This window comes from Rattus norvegicus, chromosome 1, assembly GCF_021556685.1.
Source record: "Rattus norvegicus strain SHRSP/BbbUtx chromosome 1, alternate assembly SHRSP_T2T, whole genome shotgun sequence".
Taxonomy (NCBI): Eukaryota; Metazoa; Chordata; class Mammalia; order Rodentia; family Muridae; genus Rattus; species Rattus norvegicus.
The window spans coordinates 117,141,438-117,164,933 of NC_141534.1; the positions used below are offsets into that span (position 1 = coordinate 117,141,438).

The following is a 23,496-nucleotide window of genomic DNA, read 5'->3' on the forward strand; positions in this document are numbered from 1 at the left end:
AAGACACTCCTATGTCATCCTGGGAAGCAATCTCATGGTAGCAAGAATGGCTCTCAGACACAGTAGGGATGCAGTTGGGTGCTTGAGCAAATCCTAGTTGATCAGGCAGCAGAAAGAGATGAAGGGAGTGGAAAGGACCATGGGAGAGGGAAGGAGAGAGAGGTGGTGAGGATAGATCAGGCCAAACTTATGGTCATGATATTTCTGCTTAAGGCCTGTATCCTATTCCTTCATCCTAGGCTCCCCACCCATCACTGACACCAGCTGTGCACAAGGTATTCAAATACAGAACCAAGTATAGATAGCACATTGAAACAGGACAAGGAACTTCATTTGAAAACCTGTCTGTAGTTGAACGGAGTGAGTGTAGGCTCAGACCACTATGGGAAATAGTAAGAAGAAGCCCGTGTAAAGATGTCAATCCTCCCCTCTCTTTCAGGAATCACAGATGAAAGCAATGAAAGAGACCGTACAACTCTGCTTGTCATCAGTTTTCCGTGATCAGCCTCCTCCTTTGAGTCTCTTCCCGTCAAATCCAACCCAGATGTTACATGCACCCAGGACAATTGCTTCCAGGATTCCAGAAACAAGGACAAAAAGCAAGGTACTACTTTTTCTTGTGTTACCAGCAATGAAAGTAAAGCGTTGTCTTAAAGGTTCACCATGTACACTCACCACACTGGCTGCAAGTAGGACACCAAATTCACCTACTGATCAGGCAGTTCCCAAAAGAGAGTAAGTCAAGCTGCAGTTCCAGAGAAGGCAGATGGCAGAAAGCAATGTTTCATTACCAAAGACCTTGTTTAGTGCGCAGGAAATTGTCATTGTTGACATTACCACAGCAACAACAAAAAAAGGTAGAAAAACAATGAATTTTAGGTAACTTTTAAAAAGACTGGTATTACATTTCTCATAAGCCACACAGATAAGAACTTTCTTTGGAAATATAAGCAACATCCCTCATGCATGTTAAAATTAAGTATATAACATTCAGGCCACGAGAATCATTTTACAGTACATAAAGATATTCTGACACACAAAAAAAAATCACCACATAGCTTTTCAATTAGATAATTTTGTGTTGGCTTCCACTCACTTTTTTAAGAGGAATTTTGATAAGCCTCCCTGTTTCAGAGCAACGGATCTACAAGTTGTCTCATCAAATACGATGATACCTGACTATCAGAGGAGATGCTGGGACTTCTACCCTACTTTGTTTTGGTCTCTACAAAAACCTGTTGTTGGACTCTGTGTGTAAATAAACACAGAAGGCCTGAAAGAGCTGTTGGAGAGAGGGGTTTTGTTTCAGCCAGTGCATTGAGAGAATGGCCTCCCTAGTTATTCGCTATTACGATATACATTGTGCAGAGCAGCCTGATGTAGAAATCCAAGCATTAAAGTAAGGGATAAAAACACTTGTGAAACATGAGTGCAAAAGGTGAACTCTGTGCTACCCATGAGCTTATTTCCTGTTTATTTCTTACTCTTTTTTTCTAGCACTTGTCACTCGCAATTGTGGACATAGAGATTTATTTTATGCAATCTCTTGATACATTAACATACCATCCTGCAAAAAAGTTCATGAAACTGTATTTCTTCTGTGTCGTTTTATCACCTTTGCTCTTGAAAGATACTCACAATTTAAAAAAATGTTTTGCACACATTTTCCTGTCCTTCTCCTGGACATTCTAGGTTTAAAATATTTGATTATTTATATTGTGAAATGATGCAAGCATATGAAACTATACTATTCTATGTTCTTCAGAGAAGGTCCTCAGTAAATTTCTTGAAATGACTGAATGCACACTCCCCACACAATCACATAGTAACGGGTGAGCCATGGCCTGGTTCCTTTAGTGCTGCACTTGGAACAGGACAATTCCTCATCTAAAACTGATGACTTCCTGCAAAGTATCCCCTCAATTTTGTGATCATGTGACTTTTGGCTCCAACTCAAATTATATATAATTGCCTAACTCACTTATAGATCTGGTTTTTTTAAGACCTTGGATATATGGAGGAAGTTACTGAGGGTGACTTTTATTGATTTTCTAGGATTTAATGTATGTCCTGTCATTGAAATTAATAAATGTTTATTATCTGTCTTTGTTTAACACTGAAAAGAGCAGGAAAGATTTAAGCAAGCAGTTTGTAGATTGCGTATTTTTCAAAAACCAATAATAAAAAATCCAATTGTTTAAGATGAAATTTCAATAAATCTAGGATAATGTAATATGCAGTATTGTATTTTAGAGATTAACATTAAAAGCTTTTCTAATGTTTATGTTTTGCCTATGTTCTTCATCTTTTTAATAGTAGCAGAAATTGTGTTTTATGTGTGCTCAGGGCATAATCTCTTTGCAGGCACCTAGCAAACAATATTGTTCTAAGTCCTGAATCATATAACATGGTGTAGCATATAGAAGAAAATCAAACCCATCACTCATGAGAGACTTTTTCTCTATAAAAGAAATGTAACATGCTTTGTGAGTGGAGGTAGAGATTGAGCATAGGGCTTTGCACAACCTAGGCAAATAATTTTCTGTGAGCCCAAACGTTGTTTGCTTGCTTGTTTGAAGATTATTTGAGATAGCATTTCACCACCTACATCTGGCTAGCTTGAAACTCTCCACATGGACCAGGTTGGACTTGAATTGACAGAGATTTGCCAGTCTCTATGGAGTGCTGAGATTAAAGGTTTAGCTCATATGTAATTTTTAAATTAGCATATTTAACTCATTAGCCATTAAAGAGAGTTCCATGTAGCCCATGAAGTAGTGTGCCTGACAGAGACTTGTCTAGTAGTCACCCTACTGTCTCTTTGGATCTGAGATAGCTATATTAATGTGATCACTTAAGGGTTCTGTCTCCCATGCTACTGCATTGATTTTTATCAATTAGATCTATTTTTCATTTAGTATATTTAATTTTAAATTTGCAATACAATGTACAAAATGATGTCTTTTATTCTGATGTTTTCATACCTGTAAGTTTTATACATTGTTAAATAATCACACAGAATAACCCTCCTTTGCATTTGCTTCTTCCTGTTGGTCATCCTTCTCCAAATATCCTTTTCCTATTTCTCTCTATACTAATATATAATGTAATATATAATTATGTATTTAGTCTCTATACAGTATCTATATATCTATATCATTTATCTATCTAGCTACCTAGTACTTCTCATCACCAGTCTGTGATCTAGAAGTCATCTAGTTATCTATCTATCTATCTATCTATCTATCTATCTATCTATCTATCTATCTATTCTATCTCTATCTTTTATCTAACACTCTACTGTCATCCACCCAATAGAGGAAAAAATGTGTTATTTTTCTTGCTGTGTCTGGTTTATTTTGTTAATACAATGAATTACACTTTACACATTTTTCTGAAGATTACATAAACTTGTGTTCTATGGTTTAGTGACCTTAATTGTGTTTAGGTACCATAGTTTCGTTTGATTGTCATCTATTGATTGATGGTTATATTAGTTCCATACTCTGACTATTGCTATTAAACTAAAATGAGTATGTTGTGCACATTATCTCTAAAGTATGTACATACTGTGTGTGAATCTTTACAGTATGCAGATATTGTATGTTCATAACAAGACATTGTGTGTGCATCTCCACACTATGCAGATACTATGTGCACCTCTCTACACTGTGCAGATACTATGTGCACATCTCTACAGTGTGCAGATACTGTGTGTGAATCTTTATAGTATGCACATACCGTGGGTGCACTCTATAGTATCCAGATACTATGTGCATCTTTACAGTATGCAGATACTGTGGGTGCACTCTATAGTATGCAGGTAGGATGTGTGCAGTACAGTATACAGAAACTATATAGTGATAGAGACATGTGCATCTCTATAGAATGCAGATATGTTTGTATCTCTGTGGTATTTGGATACAGAGTACTTTGTATTATAACAGGAGAGTTTTGCTGGTTTCAATGTTATGAGGAATTTTCATTCCTATTTGCATATTCTAACTGCACATTTTATATCCCCACTAGCAAGGAATAAAAGTTCTTTCTTCATATTCTTGTCAATGTTAGTTGTTCGATTTCTGAGTTATAGCCATTCTAACTGAGATGGACTCTGTGCAGTTTTCAGCATTTGTATCTCTTTATTGAGTACTATCTGATTCATTTGTCTGCTTATTTTTAAGCATTAATTTGCTGATTTTTTGTATATTTTAGAGCTCAATTCCTTGTTAAGTAAGTATTTATCCAGGATTTTCTCTAATTCAGTCAGCTGCCTCATCACTCTGCTAATTGTTTACTTCACTGTACAGAAACACTTCCATTTCATATGACCTCGTGTGTCAACTATTAGTTTTATTTTCTGGACTCTCTGGTGTCCCTTCAGTCAGTCTTTGTTTATGAATCAGTCTTGAAATGTCTTCCAATGACAGTTTCAAAGCATTAGATCTTACGTTAATCTCATTGCTCCATTGAGTAGTATTGTATGTGGTGAGAGATAAGGATCTAACCCCATTCTTATGCATATTAATATCCAGTTTTCTCAACACAAGCTTTGCAAAGGCTGTTTCTTCTCCAATGTGTGTTTTAAATATCTGTTTTTGTTAGGATCTGCCTTTCTGTAAAGAGATACCATGACCAAGACATCTCTTAGAAAGGACAACATTTAATTAGGGCTGATTTACAGTTTCAGAGGTTTAGTTCATTATCATCATGGCAGGAAGCACACCAGCATGCAAGCAGACATGGGGATGGAGGAGCCAAGAGTTCTACATCTTGATCCTAAGACAATCAGTAGGAGACTGGTTTCTGGAGGCAACCAGGAACAGGCTCTCATTTAGCACTGGGTAGAGCTTGATCATAGGACCTCAATGGCCACCTCCACAGTCACACACACACACACACACACACACACACACACACACACCCTCTAACAAGCTACTCCAACATTGTCACACCTCCTAATAGTACCATTCCCAGGAACAATTATATTCAAACTACCACAATATCTTGTTGAAACAAATTGCTTGTCACTGTTGAGCTTATTCTAGGGCCCTCTCTTCTTTTCAACACCTCTCATTTGTTATTGATGCAAGTATTGTGTTGGTTTGGATACTACGGCTTTGTAGACTGGTTTGAATAAAGTCTTATTTTAGCTCCAGTATTTCTTCTTTGTTCAGTATTGTTCAGGCCATTTACACTAATCTATACTTCTGTATTCACTTAAGGATGGCCCCCCTAGTTCTGAGAAAGTCTCACTACAGTTTTCATTAAGGTTACATCCAACAATCAATCACTTTCACTTCAGTAACACAGCCATTGAAAGAATATTAGTTCTGCTGATTCTTGTCCATGGGAGTGCTTTACCTCCTCCAGTGCCCTCTTTAATTCTTTCTACATTGTTGCACATTTTCCATTGTAGAGTTCTTTCCCTTTGGTTATGTCTGTTTTACTATTTTAGTTTTCTCTTGAAACTATTATGGATGTGTTTTTCTTCCTGATTTTGTCCTCAGCATTTGAAATCTTCCTCGGTGGTGTTTTGTATGGCTTTTCCTGAAATTTAAGAAACATCTAAAACAACAATTTTGAAGCTAAATTTTGAGGAAAAAAAATAACTCAACTAGTAACATTTGATGCTGCTTTATTCCTTCTAGGAGGTTCATGACATAAACTTTCTGTTTCTATCCAAGGGGTGTGTGTGTGTGTGTGTGTGTGTGTGCGTGCGTGCGTATGTGTGTGTGTGTGTTTGCATGTATGTGGTGTATGTATATGTGGTACAATATGTTATATAATGTGATATTTAAGAATATGTTTATATATTTTGAAGACAATTGTTCTTGACACTACTACAGAATTATAAGTTTATTGGAGAAAACAAAATAATTTATAAGTTTTCTCCTCATTTTTGAACTCATTTTCTTGGCTACTGTAGCATGCCTACTATATGAGCCATCAGTCCTATAGCTCATTCATGATCTACTATGTTCCTGTCACCTACACTGTAGCATGCCTGCTACATGAGCCATCATTTTATTGCTCATGCCCGCTTTTCAATGGTCTTGCCTCCTATGTTGCTCCTGAGTACATGCAGTTATCCCTTCTTACTCTCTATCATCGCACCCTCCGCCATCATTAATACCTCATTCTCCCTGGCTTTGGTGCATACTTTTTAATCTTTTCAGGAAGATACTATTATGCTACCACTGCTGTGACAGATGAGGACTTGTACCTCATGCCTCAGTTGCAGAAGTATGTGCTGTCTACCTTGTCCTCAATAAGGTGACTGAGCTTATCTTCTTGACCTACCTGGCATGGTGTTTTCAGAGAATTAACTTGAAATTGGGTTAATGTGTGTTCGTTTTCTTACTTGCATAGTTCTGAAAAATATTTCTCATTGAATGTTGCGCTCAACAGTAAATGCATAAAAGTGTTCTGGACTCTCAGAGTAACTTTTGAAATTTTGTGGATCTGTACAAGGTAGATGACCAAGTCTTTGATTTTAATTTTTAAACTTAACATTGGTATTTAGGATTCCATGGTCTAAATAGCTTTGATGAGAGACAAAGATTAAGTATGCTATTGTTTCTATATGTGTCCAAGAGCATATATTTGTCATGTCTTTGCTAAAGCACTTGTTTTATACATAATTGTGTTTGAATAGAAAGGTAGGAAGAAAAGAATAAACTGAAAATACAATTTCCATTTTGTACAAACTGAACATTACTAGAGAGAAAAAAGCAAACTGTTAAAGCTGATTTCTTTTAGTCATGTGACACATGATGTCAGCTTGACTATGGTGGGGAAAAAAAGGTAACTGGATCTCGGTATGCTGAAGGGAAGAACTATTGTAAACTCATGGTGAAATGTGTTACTGAGGTGTACAGCCTGTATGATCTTTTCATTCCAGTGGAAGAAGTACAGAGAGGAAACCAAGGTGGCACTCTGAGTTTGCATACATAGATAACAAGAACACCAAAGGAGGATTTGAGAAGAAAACCAATTGGCATGCATTCCCTGAGTGCAATTGTGTTCAGTGATGTCATGTTTTGATCTGGAACAAATGGGAGCTTACAAGTAGGATTTGAAAACCTCAACATAAAGAAAATTTTAATGTGGGACACATTTGAAATTACCCACTGAGAAGGAAAAGGCAAGGCCTTCATGGGACAGACATGTGAAAAATGATGTATGCCTGACTTTAGGATCAAAGTCAGAGATAGACTCTTGATGGTGAAATTATATTCCTTACCCCTCTCTTTTGCTGAGGTCATCATTGTTTATGTTTGAACTAAGAAGCATGCTTTTCCTATGCTGGTCTTAACAATGAAAAATCAGAATATGTGTCAGTGTGGACTTTAGAATGTAAAATGTGCCAGTTGTCTGCTGGGACTGGTTTATAAATAAGTGGGAGTATAAATGTGGAATCTGTGAATTTTATACTCATCACTAGCAATCATGGCCCTCATTAATTACTAATTATACACTCACAATGAAGTAAGTTTTATTAAAGTCAGTATTCTAACAAAGGTTACTAAACAGTATAAATACATATGTTTCTGTAATATTGTCTATTTGATCTATGCAATGAAAAAATATATATGCTATAGTTCTCTGGGATAGACTGAAGTGCATAGCATTTACACTATTAAAATTGATAGACACTGTAAATCAGAATTTTCCTAAACTGCAGAGTTAGAATACAACATTATACTTTATGAATGTGTATATATGTGTATACAAGTGTGTGCATGTCTGTATGGGTAGTATATTTGAAACATTAACATTGCATTATTGGCAACATATATGAAATGCAAACACAATATAAGTATATTGATTTTATTCTCTTCTACTACTCATATGACAGAGCTAAACACATAGCGATATGCTGTAAAGGTAAGATAGTTATAAAATTAACAAACAAAAAGAAAAGAAAATTTTGTATATTATTCATATCATTTTAAATTAATCATAGCTTTTCGTAAGGTTAGGGAGTCCGGCATCTGCTCCTCCACAGGGCACTGCCGCTGCAGGCAGGACGTGCGAGTTGACCGTGCTTACCCCCATGCCATAGCTAGGTGGGTGTCAGGTGTAGGGAAGCTGCAGGACACCGCTCTGGGGATAGGGAAGCACAGTCTGAGGTGCAAGACAGTCAGAGCTGATTCAGGGTCCCGGGCCCTACAACGAGGCCAGGGGCCATCTAGTTCTCAGGCTCTCTGATATCCAGCTGCCACTGGATACCACAGAAAAACTAAGAATGGAGTTGAGGCCCACAGGCTAAGCCTGGGGTTAAGGGGGAAAAGAAGGGAGCTCTGGCTGGGAGAGGTTTTGGCTTGTCAGCAGTTGGCTACAGACTTGGACTTGGCTTGGTGGTAGCCTGGCTGGGCACACAGAGGCCTTCTATGGGAGATTAAATGGTGGCTCTATAGGCGAAGGTCTTCTCCATAGCTCCACACGGTGGATCCCAATGAGAACAAAGTAGTCCATGGTTTTAAGGCATTTACTGTCATGGCGGAAAGTTGGTGAGCAAAACCATACCCCACTTCTCAGGGTAGGCCTAAGATTAAATACTTTTTACAAGGAAGAGTGTCTGGGAAGGAAAGCTTATTGGCTAAGACCTTCAGGCCTTTAGATACCTCATTAAAATGGAGATCTGTCTTGAGTCTATGTGACCATAGGTCACACCCTCTATATGTGGAGGATCTTTGGGAGTTGCCTTTACATAAATAATGGCCACAAAGCTGTGGGGGACTGTGGCTAGTGACAGGGGCCTGGTGCCCTAGAATCAGGCAAAATGCCTACCTTTCCTTCAGGGTCTCTGGGGTTTCAAGCCCTAGCTCAATGGGATCCAGGCTACCTCTCACAGTCCCACAGATGTTTATATAAAATATTAAATATGGATGTATATCATTTAAAATATAAAAATACAAGGAAAAGGAGCAGGAAACATATTACCTAAAGTTCTACCACTTTACATGAAATTACATTAATCCAGCAGTAATACACTGGTAGAGTGTGTGTGTGTGAGTGTTTAAATGTGTATCTGTATGATGTGTGTGTGCATGTGTACATATGTATTTGCATGTGTATTGTGTATGCATATGTGATGCGTGCATGTTAATATACAGGTTTTCATCTGTTGAGGCTAGAGGAGGATGAGGTACTTTCTTTGTTGCTTCCCAGCTTATGAACTTGAAATAGATCCCAGAATCCACCTGTTTTCTGTTTCCCAGTGCTGCTAGAGTACTACATATATACAGTTATGCCTGGCTTTTTCAGGGTCCTCAGAATTCAAACTCAAGTCATCATGCTTATAATGAAAGCCCTCTTATCCGTTCAGCCATCTGTTCATTTGGTGTGTAGGATTCCATAATGGAGGAGCAAGTATCTATGATTTATCAGTCAGGTCTGTTGAAGCTCAGTTTTGCTACTTTCTAATTAGTAATGTTTGCAAATCACTTCACTTTAATAAAAAAAACCCTTCTTGTATCTTCTTATCAAAAACCACCACCATCCTTGTAAATCTGTTATGGAAATACAGTGAGAAAATTCATCATTTACTAGTATGGATCCATAGGAAAATGGGTGATAAAAGCATGAAATAAAAAATATAAGACCAGGAATTCAGAATCTCACTATGAACATATTGAAAGAAAGTATTTAGAGATGGGAGAGGTTTCATCCATTAAGATCACACACTGCTTTTGCAGGGGATGTGAATTGAGTTTCCAAAAGCCATTTAGATGGCTCACAGCAATTTTAACTCCAAGGGATCTTATACCTCTGATGATATCCTCATACTTGTGACATATGCTCTAAGAGAAACATACACATTAATAAAAATCCAATTTGTTTAACAATTTATTTAAACAATAATGTTCTTAGTAAGGAATTGGTGATTTGTCAACTATCCCTGTATGAGGTCACAATGTGCGACTCATAGAAGTGTGACATTACTTTTAACATGAAAGTGAATCAAAAATAAGAAAATGCATTTATCATCAGGGGTTACCATAGCAATGCTAGAAACAACAATACAGATACACTAGACCAAGAAAAATGCTGAAATTGCCTTACAGGAAGCCATGTTTTTCCTCCATCCCAGAGTATATAATTTTGTCAATCTTGGTCTTTCTGCAATACAGCTCACATTTTGGTTTCTGCTATAGTTACACGGGTAAAGGTTACAGTCGTGAGAGCTGCATAAAAGCAAGAGAATGGCATGCTAATTTTTGAAAGTTATTTTTTTTAAATACCAAAGTCATTTATGGCAGCAAGCTCCAGGGATATAATCAGGAGTTTCCTGGCATCTGAGTAAAAATAGCATACTGCTTGGTGCCTAGAGCCTTAGAGAACATGGGTTTTTATTACCTTCCTAGCTGCCAAAAATCTTTGGCAAAGAAATCCTTAAGAACTATCAGTACAGTGCACCTGCAATTATCACAGACCAAGCTTCTCAAAGTGGGTTGTATTTTCAAATTATTTTGTGTTCAAAAATGCCAGGTTGATTATCAACACTCTAGATTCAGATATAGCACAGGACAGGGGCATGTTCTGGGTATTTCAAATGGCCTGACATACAGTCAGGACTGAAAACAATTAAGATATTGACTCTAGAATTAAGAAAGGATTCAATGTCACAGAAGCATGAACCTTTTCCTACTGCACTGCTGGTAGAGGAGGTTTCTCATTTGACCTTCTCGGAGGAGTAAGTTTTAGGCATTTTCTTTCTACCAGATGTATCAAGATAGTCTTACGGTGTATCCTGGCTGTCTTGGAACTCGCTTTGTAGACCAGGCTGACCTCAAACTCACAGAAATCTCTACCTCTGCTAGTATTAAAGGCATGCGCCACCACATCCAGTTTATCTTTTTTAAAAAATAATAGCACCCAGAATTATTTTTTTGTCAATATTGTTGGTTTAGGTTTTTTTTTTCCTTTTTTTTTTCTAACAGCCCCCATCTGGCTTCTCTTGAATCCTTTGACAAAAGACACACGCACGCACGCACGAACGCACGGAGGCATGCACGCACACTTTGTTCTTTTTTTTTTTTTATTAACTTGAGTATTTCTTATATACATTTCGAGTGTTATTCCCTTTCCCGGTAAACGGGCAAACATTCCCCTCCCCCCTCCCCTTCCTTATGGGTGTTCCCCTCCCAACCCTCCCCCCCATTGCCGCCCTCCCCCCACCAGTCTAGTTCACTGGGGGTTCAGTCTTAGCAGGACCCAGGGCTTCCCCTTCCACTGGTGCTCTTACTACGATATTCATTGCTACCTATGAGGTCAGAGTCCAGGGTCAGTCCATGTATAGTCTTTGGGTAGTGGCTTAGTCCCTTGAAGCTCTGGTTGCTTGGCATTGTTGTACATATGGGGTCTCGAGCCCCTTCAAACTCTTCCAGTTCTTTCTCTGATTCCTTCAATGGGGGTCCTATTCTCAGTTCAGTGGTTTGCTGCTGGCATTCGCCTCTGTATTTGCTATATTCTGGCTGTGTCTCTCAGGAGCGATCTACATCTGGCTCCTGTCGGTCTGCACTTCTTTGCTTCATCCATCTTGTCTAATTGGGTGGCTGTATATGTATGGACCACGTGTGGGGCAGACTCTGGATGGGTGTTCCTTCAGTCTCTGTTTTAATCTTTGCCTCTCTCTTCCCTGCCAAGGGTATTCTTGTTCCCCTTTTAAAGAAGGAGTGAAGCATTCACATTTTGATAATCCGTCTTGAGTTTCATTTGTTCTAGGCATCTAGGGTAATTCAAGCATTTGGGCTAATAGCCACTTATCAATGAGTGCATACCATGTATGTCTTTCTGTGATTGGGTTAGCTCACTCAGGATGATGTTTTCCAGTTCCAAACATTTGCCTACGAATTTCATAAAGTCGTTGTTTTTGATAGCTGAGTAATATTCCATTGTGTAGATGTACCACGTTTTCTGTATCCATTCCGCTGTTGAAGGGCATCTGGGTTCTTTCCAGCTTCTGGCTATTACAAATAAGGCTGCAATGAACATAGTGGAGCACGTGTCTTTTTTATATGTTGGGGCATCTTTTGGGTATATGCCCAAGAGAGGTATAGCTGGATCCTCAAGCAGTTCAATGTCCAATTTTCTGAGGATCCTCCAGGCTGATTTCCAGAATAGTTGTACCAGTTTGCAATCCCACCAACAATGGAGGAGTGTTCCTCTTCCTCCACATCCTCGCCAGCATCTGTTGTCCCCTGAGTTTTTGATCTTAGCCATTCTCACTGGTGTGAGGTGAAATCTCAGGGTTGTTTTGATTTGCATTTCCCTTATGACTAAAGATGTTGAACATTTCTTTAGGTGTTTCTCAGGCATTCGGCACTCCTCAGCTGTGAATTCTTTGTTTAGCTCTGAACCCCATTTTTTAATAGGGTTATTTGTTTCCCTGCGGTCTAACTTCTTGAGTTCTTTGTATATTTTGGATATAAGGCCTCTGTCTGTTGTAGGATTGCTAAAGATCTTTTCCCAATCTGTTGGTTGCCGTTTTGTCCTAACCACAGTGTCCTTTGCCTTACAGAAGCTTTGCAGTTTTATGAGATCCCATTTGTCGATTCTTGATCTTAGAGCGTAAGCCATTGGTGTTTTGTTTAGGAAATTTTTTCCAGTGCCCATGTGTTCCAGATGCTTCCCTAGTTTTTCTTCTATTATTTTTAGTGTGTCTGGTTTGATGTGGAGGTCCTTGATCCACTTGGACTTAAGCTTTGTACAGGGTGATAAGCATGGATCGATCTGCATTCTTCTACACGTTGCCCTCCAGTTGAACCAGCACCATTTGCTGAAAATGCTATCTTTTTTCCATTGGATGGTTTTGGCTCCTTTGTCAAAAATCAAGTGACCATAGGTGTGTGGGTTCATTTCTGGGTCTTCAATTCTATTCCATTGGTCTATCTCTCTGTCTCTGTACCAATACCATGCAGTTTTTATCACTATTGCTCTGTAATACTGCTTGAGTTCAGGGATAGTGAATCCCCCTGAAGTCCTTTTATTGTTGAGGATAGCTTTAGCTATCCTGGGTTTTTTGTTATTCCAGATGAATTTGCAAATTGTTCTGTCTAACTCTTTGAAGAATTGGATTGGTATTTTGATGGGGATTGCATTGAATCTGTAGATTGCTTTTGGTAAAATGGCCATTTTTACTATATTAATCCTGCCAATCCATGAGCATGGGAGATCTTTCCATTTTCTGAGGTCTTCTTCAATTTCTTTCCTCAGTGTCTTGAAGTTCTTATTGTACAGATCTTTTACTTGCTTTGTTAATGTCACTCCGAGGTACTTTATATTATTTGGGTCTATTATGAAGGGTGTCGTTTCCCTAATTTCTTTTTCGGCTTGTTTCTCTTTTGTATAGAGGAAGGCAACTGATTTATTTGAGTTAATTTTATACCCAGCCACTTTGCTGAAGTTGTTTATCAGCTTTAGTAGTTCTCTGGTGGAACTTTTGGGATCACTTAAATATACTATCATATCATCTGCAAATAGTGATATTTTGACTTCTTCTTTTCCGATCTGTATCCCCTTGACCTCCTTTTGTTGTCTGATTGCTCTGGCTAGAACTTCAAGAACTATATTGAATAAGTAGGGAGAGAGTGGGCAGCCTTGTCTAGTCCCTGATTTTAGTGGGATTGCTTCAAGTTTCTCTCCATTTAGTTTAATGTTAGCAACTGGTTTGCTGTATATGGCTTTTACTATGTTCAGGTATGGGCCTTGAACTCCTATTCTTTCCAGGACTTTTATCATGAAGGGGTGTTGAATTTTGTCAAATGCTTTCTCAGCGTCTAATGAAATGATCATGTGGTTTTGTTCTTTCAGTTTGTTTATATAATGGATCACGTTGATGGTTTTCCGTATATTAAACCATCCCTGCAAGCCTGGGATGAAGCCTACTTGGTCATGTTGGATGATTGTTTTGAGGTGCTCTTGGATTCGGTTTGCCAGAATTTTGTTGAGTATTTTTGCGTCGATATTCATAACGGAAATTGGTTGAATTTCTCTTTCTTTGTTGTGTCTTTGTGTGGTTTAGGTATAAGAGTAATTGTGGCTTCGTAGAAGGTATTCGGTAGTGATCCATCTGTTTCAATTTTGTGGAATAGTTTGGATAATATTGGTATGAGGTCTTCTATGAAGGTTTGATAGAATTCTGCACTAAACCCGTCTGGACCTGGGCTCTTTTTGGTTGGGAGACCTTTAATGACTGCTTCTATTTCCTTAGGAGTTATGGGGTTGTTTAACTGGTTTATCTGTTCCTGATTTAACTTCGGTACCTGGTATCTGTCTAGGAAATTGTCCATTTCCTGAAGATTTTCAAGTTTTGTTGAATATAGGTTTTTATAATAAGATCTGATGATTTTTTGAATTTCCTCTGAATCTGTTGTTATGTCTCTTTTCATTTCTGATTTTGTTAATTTGGACGCACTCTCTGTGTCCTCTCGTTAGTCTGGTTAAGGGTTTATCTATCTTGTTGATTTTCTCAAAGAACCAACTTTTGGTTCTGTTGATTCTTTCTATGGTCCTTTTTGTTTCTACTTGGTTGATTTCTGCTCTGAGTTTGATTATTTCCTGCCTTCTACTCCTCCTGGGTGTATTTGCTTCTTTTTGTTCTAGAGCTTTTAGGTGTGCTGTCAAGCTGCTGACATATGCTCTTTCCTGTTTCTTTCTGCAGGCACTCAGCGCTATGAGTTTTCCTCTTAGCACAGCTTTCATTGTGTCACATAAGTTTGGGTATGTTGTACCTTCATTTTCCTTAAATTCTAAAAAGTTTTTAATTTCTTTCTTTATTTCTTCCTTGACCAGGTTATCATTGAATAGAGCATTGTTCAATTTCCAAGTATATGTGGGCATTCTTCCTTGATTTTTATTGAAGACCAGTTTTAGGCCGTGGTGGTCCGATAGCACGCATGGGATTATTTCTATCTTTCTGTACCTGTTGAGGCCCGTTTTTTGACCAATTATATGGTCAATTTTGGAGAAAGTACCATGAGGAGCTGAGAAGAAGTTATATCCTTTTGCTTTAGGATAGAATGTTCTATAAATATCTGTTAAGTCCATTTGGCTCATGACTTCTCTTAGTCTGTCTACATCTCTGTTTAATTTCTGTTTCCATGATCTGTCCATTGATGAGAGTGGGGAGTTGAAATCTCCCACTATTATTGTGTGAGGGGCAATGTGTGTTTTGAGCTTTAGTAAGGTTTCTTTTACATATGTAGGTGCCCTTGTATTTGGGGCATAGATATTTAGGATTGAGAGTTCATCTTGGTGGATTTTTCCTTTGATGAATATGAAGTGTCCTTCCTTATCTTTTTTGATGACTTTTAGTTGGAAATTGATTTTATTTGATATTAGAATGGCTACTCCAGCTTGCTTCTTCTGACCATTTGCTTGGAAAGTTGTTTTCCAGCCTTTCACTCTGAGGTAGTGTCTGTCTTTGTCTCTGAGGTGTGTTTCCTGTAGGCAGCAGAATGCAGGGTCCTCATTGCATATCCAGTTTGTTAATCTATGTCTTTTTATTGGGGAGTTGAGGCCATTGATGTTGAGAGATATTAAGGAATAGTGATTATTGCTTCCCGTTATATTCATATTTGGATGTGAGGTTATGTTTGTGTGCTTTCATTCTCTTTGTTTTGTTGCCAAGACGATTAGTTTCTTGCTTCTTCTAGGGTATAGCTTGCCTCCTTATGTTGGGCTTTACCATTTATTGTCCTTTGTAGTGCTGGATTTGTAGAAAGATATTGTGTAAATTTGGTTTTGTCATGGAATATCTTGGTTTCTCCATCAATGTTAATTGAGAGTTTTGCTGGATACAGTAACCTGGGCTGGCATTTGTGTTCTCTTAGGGTCTGTATGACATCAGTCCAGGATCTTCTGGCCTTCATAGTTTCTGGCGAGAAGTCTGGTGTGATTCTGATAGGTCTGCCTCTATATGTTACTTGACCTTTTTCCCTTACTGCTTTTAATATTGTTTCTTTATTTTGTGCGTTTGGTGTTTTGACTATTATGTGACGGGAGGTGTTTCTTTTCTGGTCCAATCTATTTGGAGTTCTGTAGGCTTCTTGTATGCCTATGGGTATCTCTTTTTTTAGATTAGGGAAGTTTTCTTCTATGATTTTGTTGAAGATATTTACTGGTCCTTTGAGCTGGGAGTCTTCACTCTCTTCTATACCTATTATCCTTAGGTTTGATCTTCTCATTGAGTCCTGGATTTCCTGTATGGACCAGTAGCTTTTTCCACTTTACATTATCTTTGACAGTTGAGTCAATGATTTCTATGGAATCTTCTGTTCCTGAGATTCTCTCTTCCATCTCTTGTATTCTGTTGGTGAAGCTTGTATCTACGGCTCCTTGTCTCTTCTTTTGGTTTTCTATATCCAGGGTTGTTTCCATGTGTTCTTTCTTGATTGCTTCTATTTCCATTTTTAATTCCTTCAACTGTTTGATTGTGTTTTCCTGGAATTCTTTCAGGGATTTTTGCGATTCTTTCAGGGATTTTTGCGATTCCTCTCTGTAGGCTTCTACTTGTTTATTAATGTTTCCCTGTTTTTCCCTAAGGGAGTTCTTCACGTCTTTCTTGAAGTCCTCCAGCATCATGATCAAATAGGATTTTGAAACTAGATCATGCTTTTCTGGTGTGTTTGGATATGCCGTGTTTGTTTTGGTGGGAGAATTGGGCTCCGATGATGCCATGTAGTCTTGGATTCTGTTGCTTGGGTTCCTGCACTTGCCTCTCACCATCAGATTATCTCTAGTGTTACTTTGTTCTGCTATTTCTGACAGTGGCTAGACTGTCCTATAAGCCTGTGTGTCAGGAGTGCTGTAGACCTGTTTTCCTCTCTTTCAGTCAGTTATGGGAACAGAGTGTTCTGCTTTCGGGCGTGTAGTTTTTCCTCTCTACAGGTCTTCAGCTGTTCCTTTGGGCCTGTGTCTTGAGTTCACCAGGCAGCTTTCTTGCAGCAGAAAAGTTGGTCTTACCTGTGGTCCCGAGGCTCAAGTTCGCTCGTGGGGTGCTGTCCACGGGCTCTCTGCAGCGGCAGCAACCAGGAAGACCTGTGCCGCCCCTTCCGGGAGCTTCAGTGCACCAGGGTTCCAGATGGCCTTTGGTGTTTTCCTCTGGCGTCCGAGATGTGTGTGCAGAGAGCAGTCTCTTCTGGTTTCCCAGGCTTGTCTGCCTCTCTGAAGGTTTAGCTCTCCCTCCCACGGGATTTGGGTGCAGAGAACTGTTTATCCAGTCTGTTTCCTTCAGGTTCCTGAGGTGTCTCAGGCAGGGGTCCTGCTGCTCCTGGGCCCTCCCCCACGGGAGCCCAGAGGCCTTATACAGTTTCCTCTTGGGCCAGGGATGTGGGCAGGGGTGGGCAGTGTTGGTGGTCTCTTCCGCTCTGCAGCCTCAGGAGTGCCCACCTGACCAGGCGGTGAAGTCTCTTTCCCACGGGGTCTGGGAGCAGAGCCATTTTTGTTTAAAAAAAAAAGTAGGTAAGGAAAGATATGGATCTTGACCACTTGTAAATCTTGAAAAGTTTCAGAAAGATTTTGTTAGCAACCAAAGCATCTAAGTTATTTAATCCTTCTAAAATTAAAGTAAATTGGAACAGAACAGTATTGGTGAGACCATTGGCTTCAGTAATTCTCAGAAGTCACGTAAGATTCAGAGAAAAGCTTGTCATCATGTGCTAAGACAACGTTTCCTTTACTTCCTATTTTTCTTAATATTTCTAACACTTTCTTCTCTTTAATTTGTTAATTCTTAAAAAATTATTACTCATGTATGAAATGTATTATGATCATATACACCCTCTACCCCTTCCAACTCTCCTTGAATGCCACAAAATTACATGCCCTCTTAATTTCATGCTTTCAATTAAATAAAACTCAAGTCCAATTAATACTGCCAGTATGCACATAAATGTGGACCAGTCACTGGTTCATAGGCACCCTACCCATAGTCAGAATTCTAAATAAAAATGTCTGCCTTCAGATGGGTCTCATGATTCCATGCCCATCATCATTCTCTGTACTGACTAGGAAGCCTTTTAGAATCTGCAACTAGGTGTTAGAAATTAACTGCCAAGTGTCATGCTCCAATGATCCAACCTGGAGCTGAGCAGACCAATTAAATACTGTTTTGCTCCAGATTCTCAATGCATAGCCTTCTTGAGCAATTAGACCCCAGACTGTGATCATTCTTTATGAATTGGGCTCTCAGCACAAAGCAATGCACGTAATAAACCAGTATGCGTGTGCACTAATTTAGCACAGTGAATCGCATGTGTAGTATTCTAGTGTTTCAAAATATAGAGTCTAGAACTGTGCCTGCAACAGAGCTATGAAATGCTAACGATCCATGAGAGGTGGGTTTCTGAATTAATTTCTCAATGATTACATGAGACTACATTATTTTGCCCAGAAATTTTTCTTTTCTTCTTTTCTAAGAGTTATTATTTATTATATATAAGTGCACAGTCGCTGTCTTCAGACACACCAGAAGAGAGCATCAGATCCCATTACAGATGGTTGTGAGCCACCACGTAGTTGCTGGGAATTGAACTCAGGACCTCTGGAAGAGCAGTCAGTGCTCTTAACCACTGAGCCATCTCTCCAGCCCCCAGAAAATTTTCTTAACTAAATATTATAATTTCAGATACATTTTTGTCGTGTGTGTGTGTGTGTGTGTGTGTGTGTGCATACACACATGTGAGTATGTGTGCTATGAATTGAATGTAGAGGTCAAAAGGCAACACTCAAGACTCTGTTCTCTGCCTCTACCATGTGCGCCAGGGATTGGACTCACCTTCTTGGGCTTACACTTTTACCAATGGCGCAGCTACCCAGCTTCAGACTTGCTCTACCACATACTGTTATATGACAACCTCTGAAGAAATGTCCCTCAAAGAACAATAAACAGAATTTGACAAAAAGAAAATAATTTAGAGGCCCAGAATGAGGCCTGCTATCTCAGTTCCTTAGGAAACTGATGCAGGAGGATTTTAATTTGTATACCTGCTCAGACTATATAACAAGTTAAAGTCTAAAGTCTACTTGGTCAACTTAAGGAGAACCTGACTCAGAAAAGAAAAGAAAAAAATGTTAAACAGACTCTGAATCTACCAAGTGCTAGAGAACTTGCCTAGTAGAGTCAAAGCCATGAGAATAATCGCCAGTAGAAATGACGAACAAGAAAAGAGGAAATTTGCTGAAAATTTTTCATATTTGCTGAAAAGTAAATAGATTCTTGCAAAGACGTCCATGTTTATGTGCTTCCTTTGCATGGTCATTGGATGTAAATTCTACTGACTATTAAGAGTAGAGCTTTTCTTCTTATCATGGTATGGACTGTATTTCTACTCATGGTTTTGAAGAATCATGGGTAACAATATTGAACTCCCTGCAGGGTTGGCCTCGGGCTTTCCTATGAGATGTATGCCCTTGTTTTGTCTTCTCTTTATAAATGCAGAATGATTTCATAGCTACCTAACTTTAGAAATTACTTACAGCAGCCATATTCTAAGGGCAAACATTTGTCTTCTGGACCACTGCAGAACGTCCTGTTTTGGAGAATAAAATATAAGCATATAATTTCAAATTTGTGACATTTATACATGTAGTGGAAAAATCCTAGATAGAGATAACAAAATAGCATAATGCAAATTATGACCCTTTTTATTGGCCCTACTCTTAACAGGTTATGAGCACACAATCCATAAGAAGAGGCAATTATGGTTTATTTGCAATTGTTCAGATGTGAATTGATGATTTCCTGTTTCCATTATTTTAGAGGCATAAATAAGTAATTTCTTTATGAATCTATTATGCAATTAAGCAAATTGCTTATAAAAATGTTTCCTAATGTAAATATGTTACCTAATGTCCAAGTTTACTGTAGTCTGTATGCCACTTCCCTAGGAAAATACTGAAAACACGGTGTATCTCGAAAGGAATATTCTAAAAACATGCAAATGGTGAGATGAAAGAAAAGTAAAACTCATTAAAACCACTTTCACTGTACCATCCTTTCTGACTTCATCTCATTGTTCAACATAATTTGCACTCTCCTGGAGGAGGATGGGATGGGGGAAACCAGGAAAAGGCATAGCATTTGAAATGTAAATAAAGAAAATATCCAATAAAAGAAAAGAAAAAATTAAGGTAGATGAGAGATATTTGGGAATGCAACCAGATAGGTCACAAATGTATTCCAGACTGTCACCTTTTGAAAGTGAATGCCTCTTTTCTGGCTTATTAACACTATACTTTCTTCTGAGCATTCATATTTTATAAATGTTTTTCCTACACTTCTTCACTAATAATGATAGATTTTAGTTACATATAGTTCTTTATGGATATAGCCACAACCATTTTATTTTATTGTTACTATAATTGTAATGAATTTCCCTTTAAGTAGTTCTTTTCACACAAGAATCGAGCCTAACCCCAGTATTCTAACAACAAACATGCCAGCAAAATTAGCTTGTACCAAACCAGAAGATCCAGCTTCTGCCCACTCTGGACTAAGTTATTTAAAGAGATTTGCTAATTGACACATGATACACAAGAACGCTAGTGTTGTATTGCAGTGAAGCATTGCAGTAATTTGAAAGGGTGCATTAATAATCACATTTCATTTGGAGGCACATCTGACTCATTTAAATGAATAATTAAATTCGCTAAAATATGAAATCTGTAAGCCATCTTAAATTTTAAACTTCTGGCACAAATTATCTTTTGATACCACAAGTGACTTGATAATACATGTTTGCTCATTTGACCTCCATGTCCCCACCTTACTTCCCCAAGTAAGCACCATACCCAGACACACACAAACACACACTAAATAAAAATTAATTTAAAATGAGTAAGAGTATTAAATGCTCATTATTTTCAGATTAGGAATTTTTCTTGAATGATGTATGAATATGATGATGGTATTAAGATGCCTCTAAAAGTAAAATATTACAAAAACCATTGCAAATTAAGTTTTAATATTGCTTATGAATTAAGTTGATATTTTATTCATTACATAACAGAATGTATTTATAGATGCTCCTCACAACTTAGAATACCACCATTTCAGTAAAAGTAAAAGTCTGGTAATTATTATTTTTTCTTCAAATTAAAATTTTCATGAATATCATTACTAGAAACAAATCAAATGAAATTCATAGAATATGGAGCTAAAACCATGTTTCTATTTTCTTTGTTTATTGTTGTTTATCTCTTCAAAATTATTTTCTAAAAAAATGTGCTTAATATTCCTATGGAAGTAAGGCTCTTTCTGTACTGAATGAGCAGACACAAATTTTTATCCTATTATTGATAATACTATCTTTGGTAATGAAATGATACTAATGAACAATTGAGAGTGCAACATTCCAGTGACTATGTGTACATCTGTAGATTGTTATCCTTCATGTCCACAGTCTGAACTCAGAATTTAATTTTGTCAATCTAGAGAGCATATGAAAAAAATAAAGCTTTTATGATTGATTACTAATTGAATGACTACTGATTTTCTGTAAAAAAGACTACATATAACAGTGCTTCTAGGATTTATTTTAGTCACTGCCTCGAATCTCAACAGTCACATAACAAAATTACTAGATTAGCTAGATTATTTCACAGCAAAACATAACTAAAAATCATATTCAAATATAATAAACTTGATTTGTAACATTGTCTGTAGACATAGTGTTTCTTAGGCTACTGACAATATTCAAAGTACTCACAAAAGTATCAGATCTCTGAGAAAGATAGAAAAAGTCTATCAGGATAGAAATTGATGAAGAGTATGAAGCTATATTTTAAGCCAAGATGCTTTCCAATAACATTAGGTAGAGACAGAGGACAATTTCAACTTACATAACCAAAAATTATTGAATGAGAGGGAACAATTAATCCATTTAGTCTATTTATTTAAAAAAAATGAGTGGGACTGGATATTTTCAAAATAACTTGCATTGATTTTTTGACAGATATATAATTTAGAATATTATCACTGGAAGACTATTGATTGACCTCAATAGATTGGCCTTTGTACCATTGTGAGCATCAGTAGCTCAACTTCTGAAGTGACAGTGAAATAAGGTCCTTTGTCCTGTAAACATACCTGACTGCACTTGACTTTTTCTGTCCCCCTGTGTCTTAAGACAAATTGAAAGCATGTGCTTAGAGTTGATCAACTGCTTCAATTTCTACATAATTCAAAAGTTTCTTAGCCTATGTAGAAATCACAATTTACCGTTGTGCATTCCACCATTAAGCTGTAAATTTTAAATTCAGCTGTTCGATTCTGTTCTCTAATATATGCTAGATTGATTTAAGTCAAATCATTCCAAATTTTAAAATCTTAAATTTCTCAATGAGGAAGAATATGTATGATTTAATGTTGGTGATAAGCTATGTGAATGTATATTATTTGGATCAGTTGCAAAGATTAATTGAAAGATAGATGCTAAGATGAAATCTGTATAACCATTTATAGATTGGATTAGTCATGAAGACAGAATATAATAGAATTATTAATGTATCAGTTATAGAAATATATGAGACAAAGGACACAAAGTAATATTAATGCGCATTTAGTGTTATTATCAACTAACGTAATAGCTCATTCATCCAAGTGGAGAAAGGAAAGCAGCTACACGGAAGTAAGCCAGCATTTTCTCAAAGTCTTCCAGACATTTTATTTTGTCTGTAATATTTTCAACCTTGTTCCAATTACTGATGAGCTTCAGCTTTTCTTCCTCAGGTTCACTTCAATGTCAACTCTTCTTTGACATTTGCTTTTAACTTTCTATTGTATTCAAAGATTTCTACTGTGCTTAGTTGATATTCTGTAGTAAATACAATCTTGGAACACTGCCCTGAATTTATCAGCCAGGCTGTGACTACCTCATAAATAAATATTTGACAAGTTTACATTTCATCCCAAACACACAGAAAATAGACTTTTATTAAATGCACAGTTGGTGATAGGTGACTTAAAAGTCACTACTAAGGCTGATGAACTGGTCTGGAATATAGTAAAAAATGTAATAAAGCCAAACTTTGTCATCAATTCACCCCCTACCCAATCTCTCTCTCTCTCTCTCTCTCTCTCTCTCTCTCTCTCTCTCTCTCTCTCTCTCTCTCTCTCTTTCTCTCCCCACCTCCGTGTGTGTGTGTGTGTGTGTGTGTGTGTGTGTGTGTGTGTGTGTGTGTGTGTGTTGGGGGTTTCTGGGTGTGTACAGATTATATTCACCATGTTTTTCCTCAGATACCCTTATCAAATGTGACACAGTGGTGTGAATTGTTAACTATTTTTCCTGAAATGAGTTAATTGAATAAACTAAAGGATAACGCTAAATCCAATAAAAAGAGGAATCTAGGTTGTTTGTGCTCACTAATGATTTCAAGAGGCCCAGATCAGGAAGTGCCATACAGAGATCAATCAAATATTTGCTATATGAGTACATGCATTAAAAGGGAAGTGGCAGCTACTGCCACATGACATTGTGTATTTCA

At 37.7% G+C, this 23,496-nt stretch overlaps 1 protein-coding gene across 6 annotated transcripts in view; it reads left to right on the forward strand.

Moving 5' to 3' along the window:
- Luzp2 (leucine zipper protein 2) overlaps positions 1-23,496 on the forward strand; it is a 400,419-nt gene that overhangs the window by 334,780 nt on the left and 42,143 nt on the right. For all 6 annotated transcript variants that reach the window (NM_001432775.1, NM_001432773.1, NM_001432776.1 and 3 more), the window contains 1 exon segment: positions 440-604. In NM_001432775.1, coding sequence (NP_001419704.1) covers positions 440-604 — 165 coding nt within the window.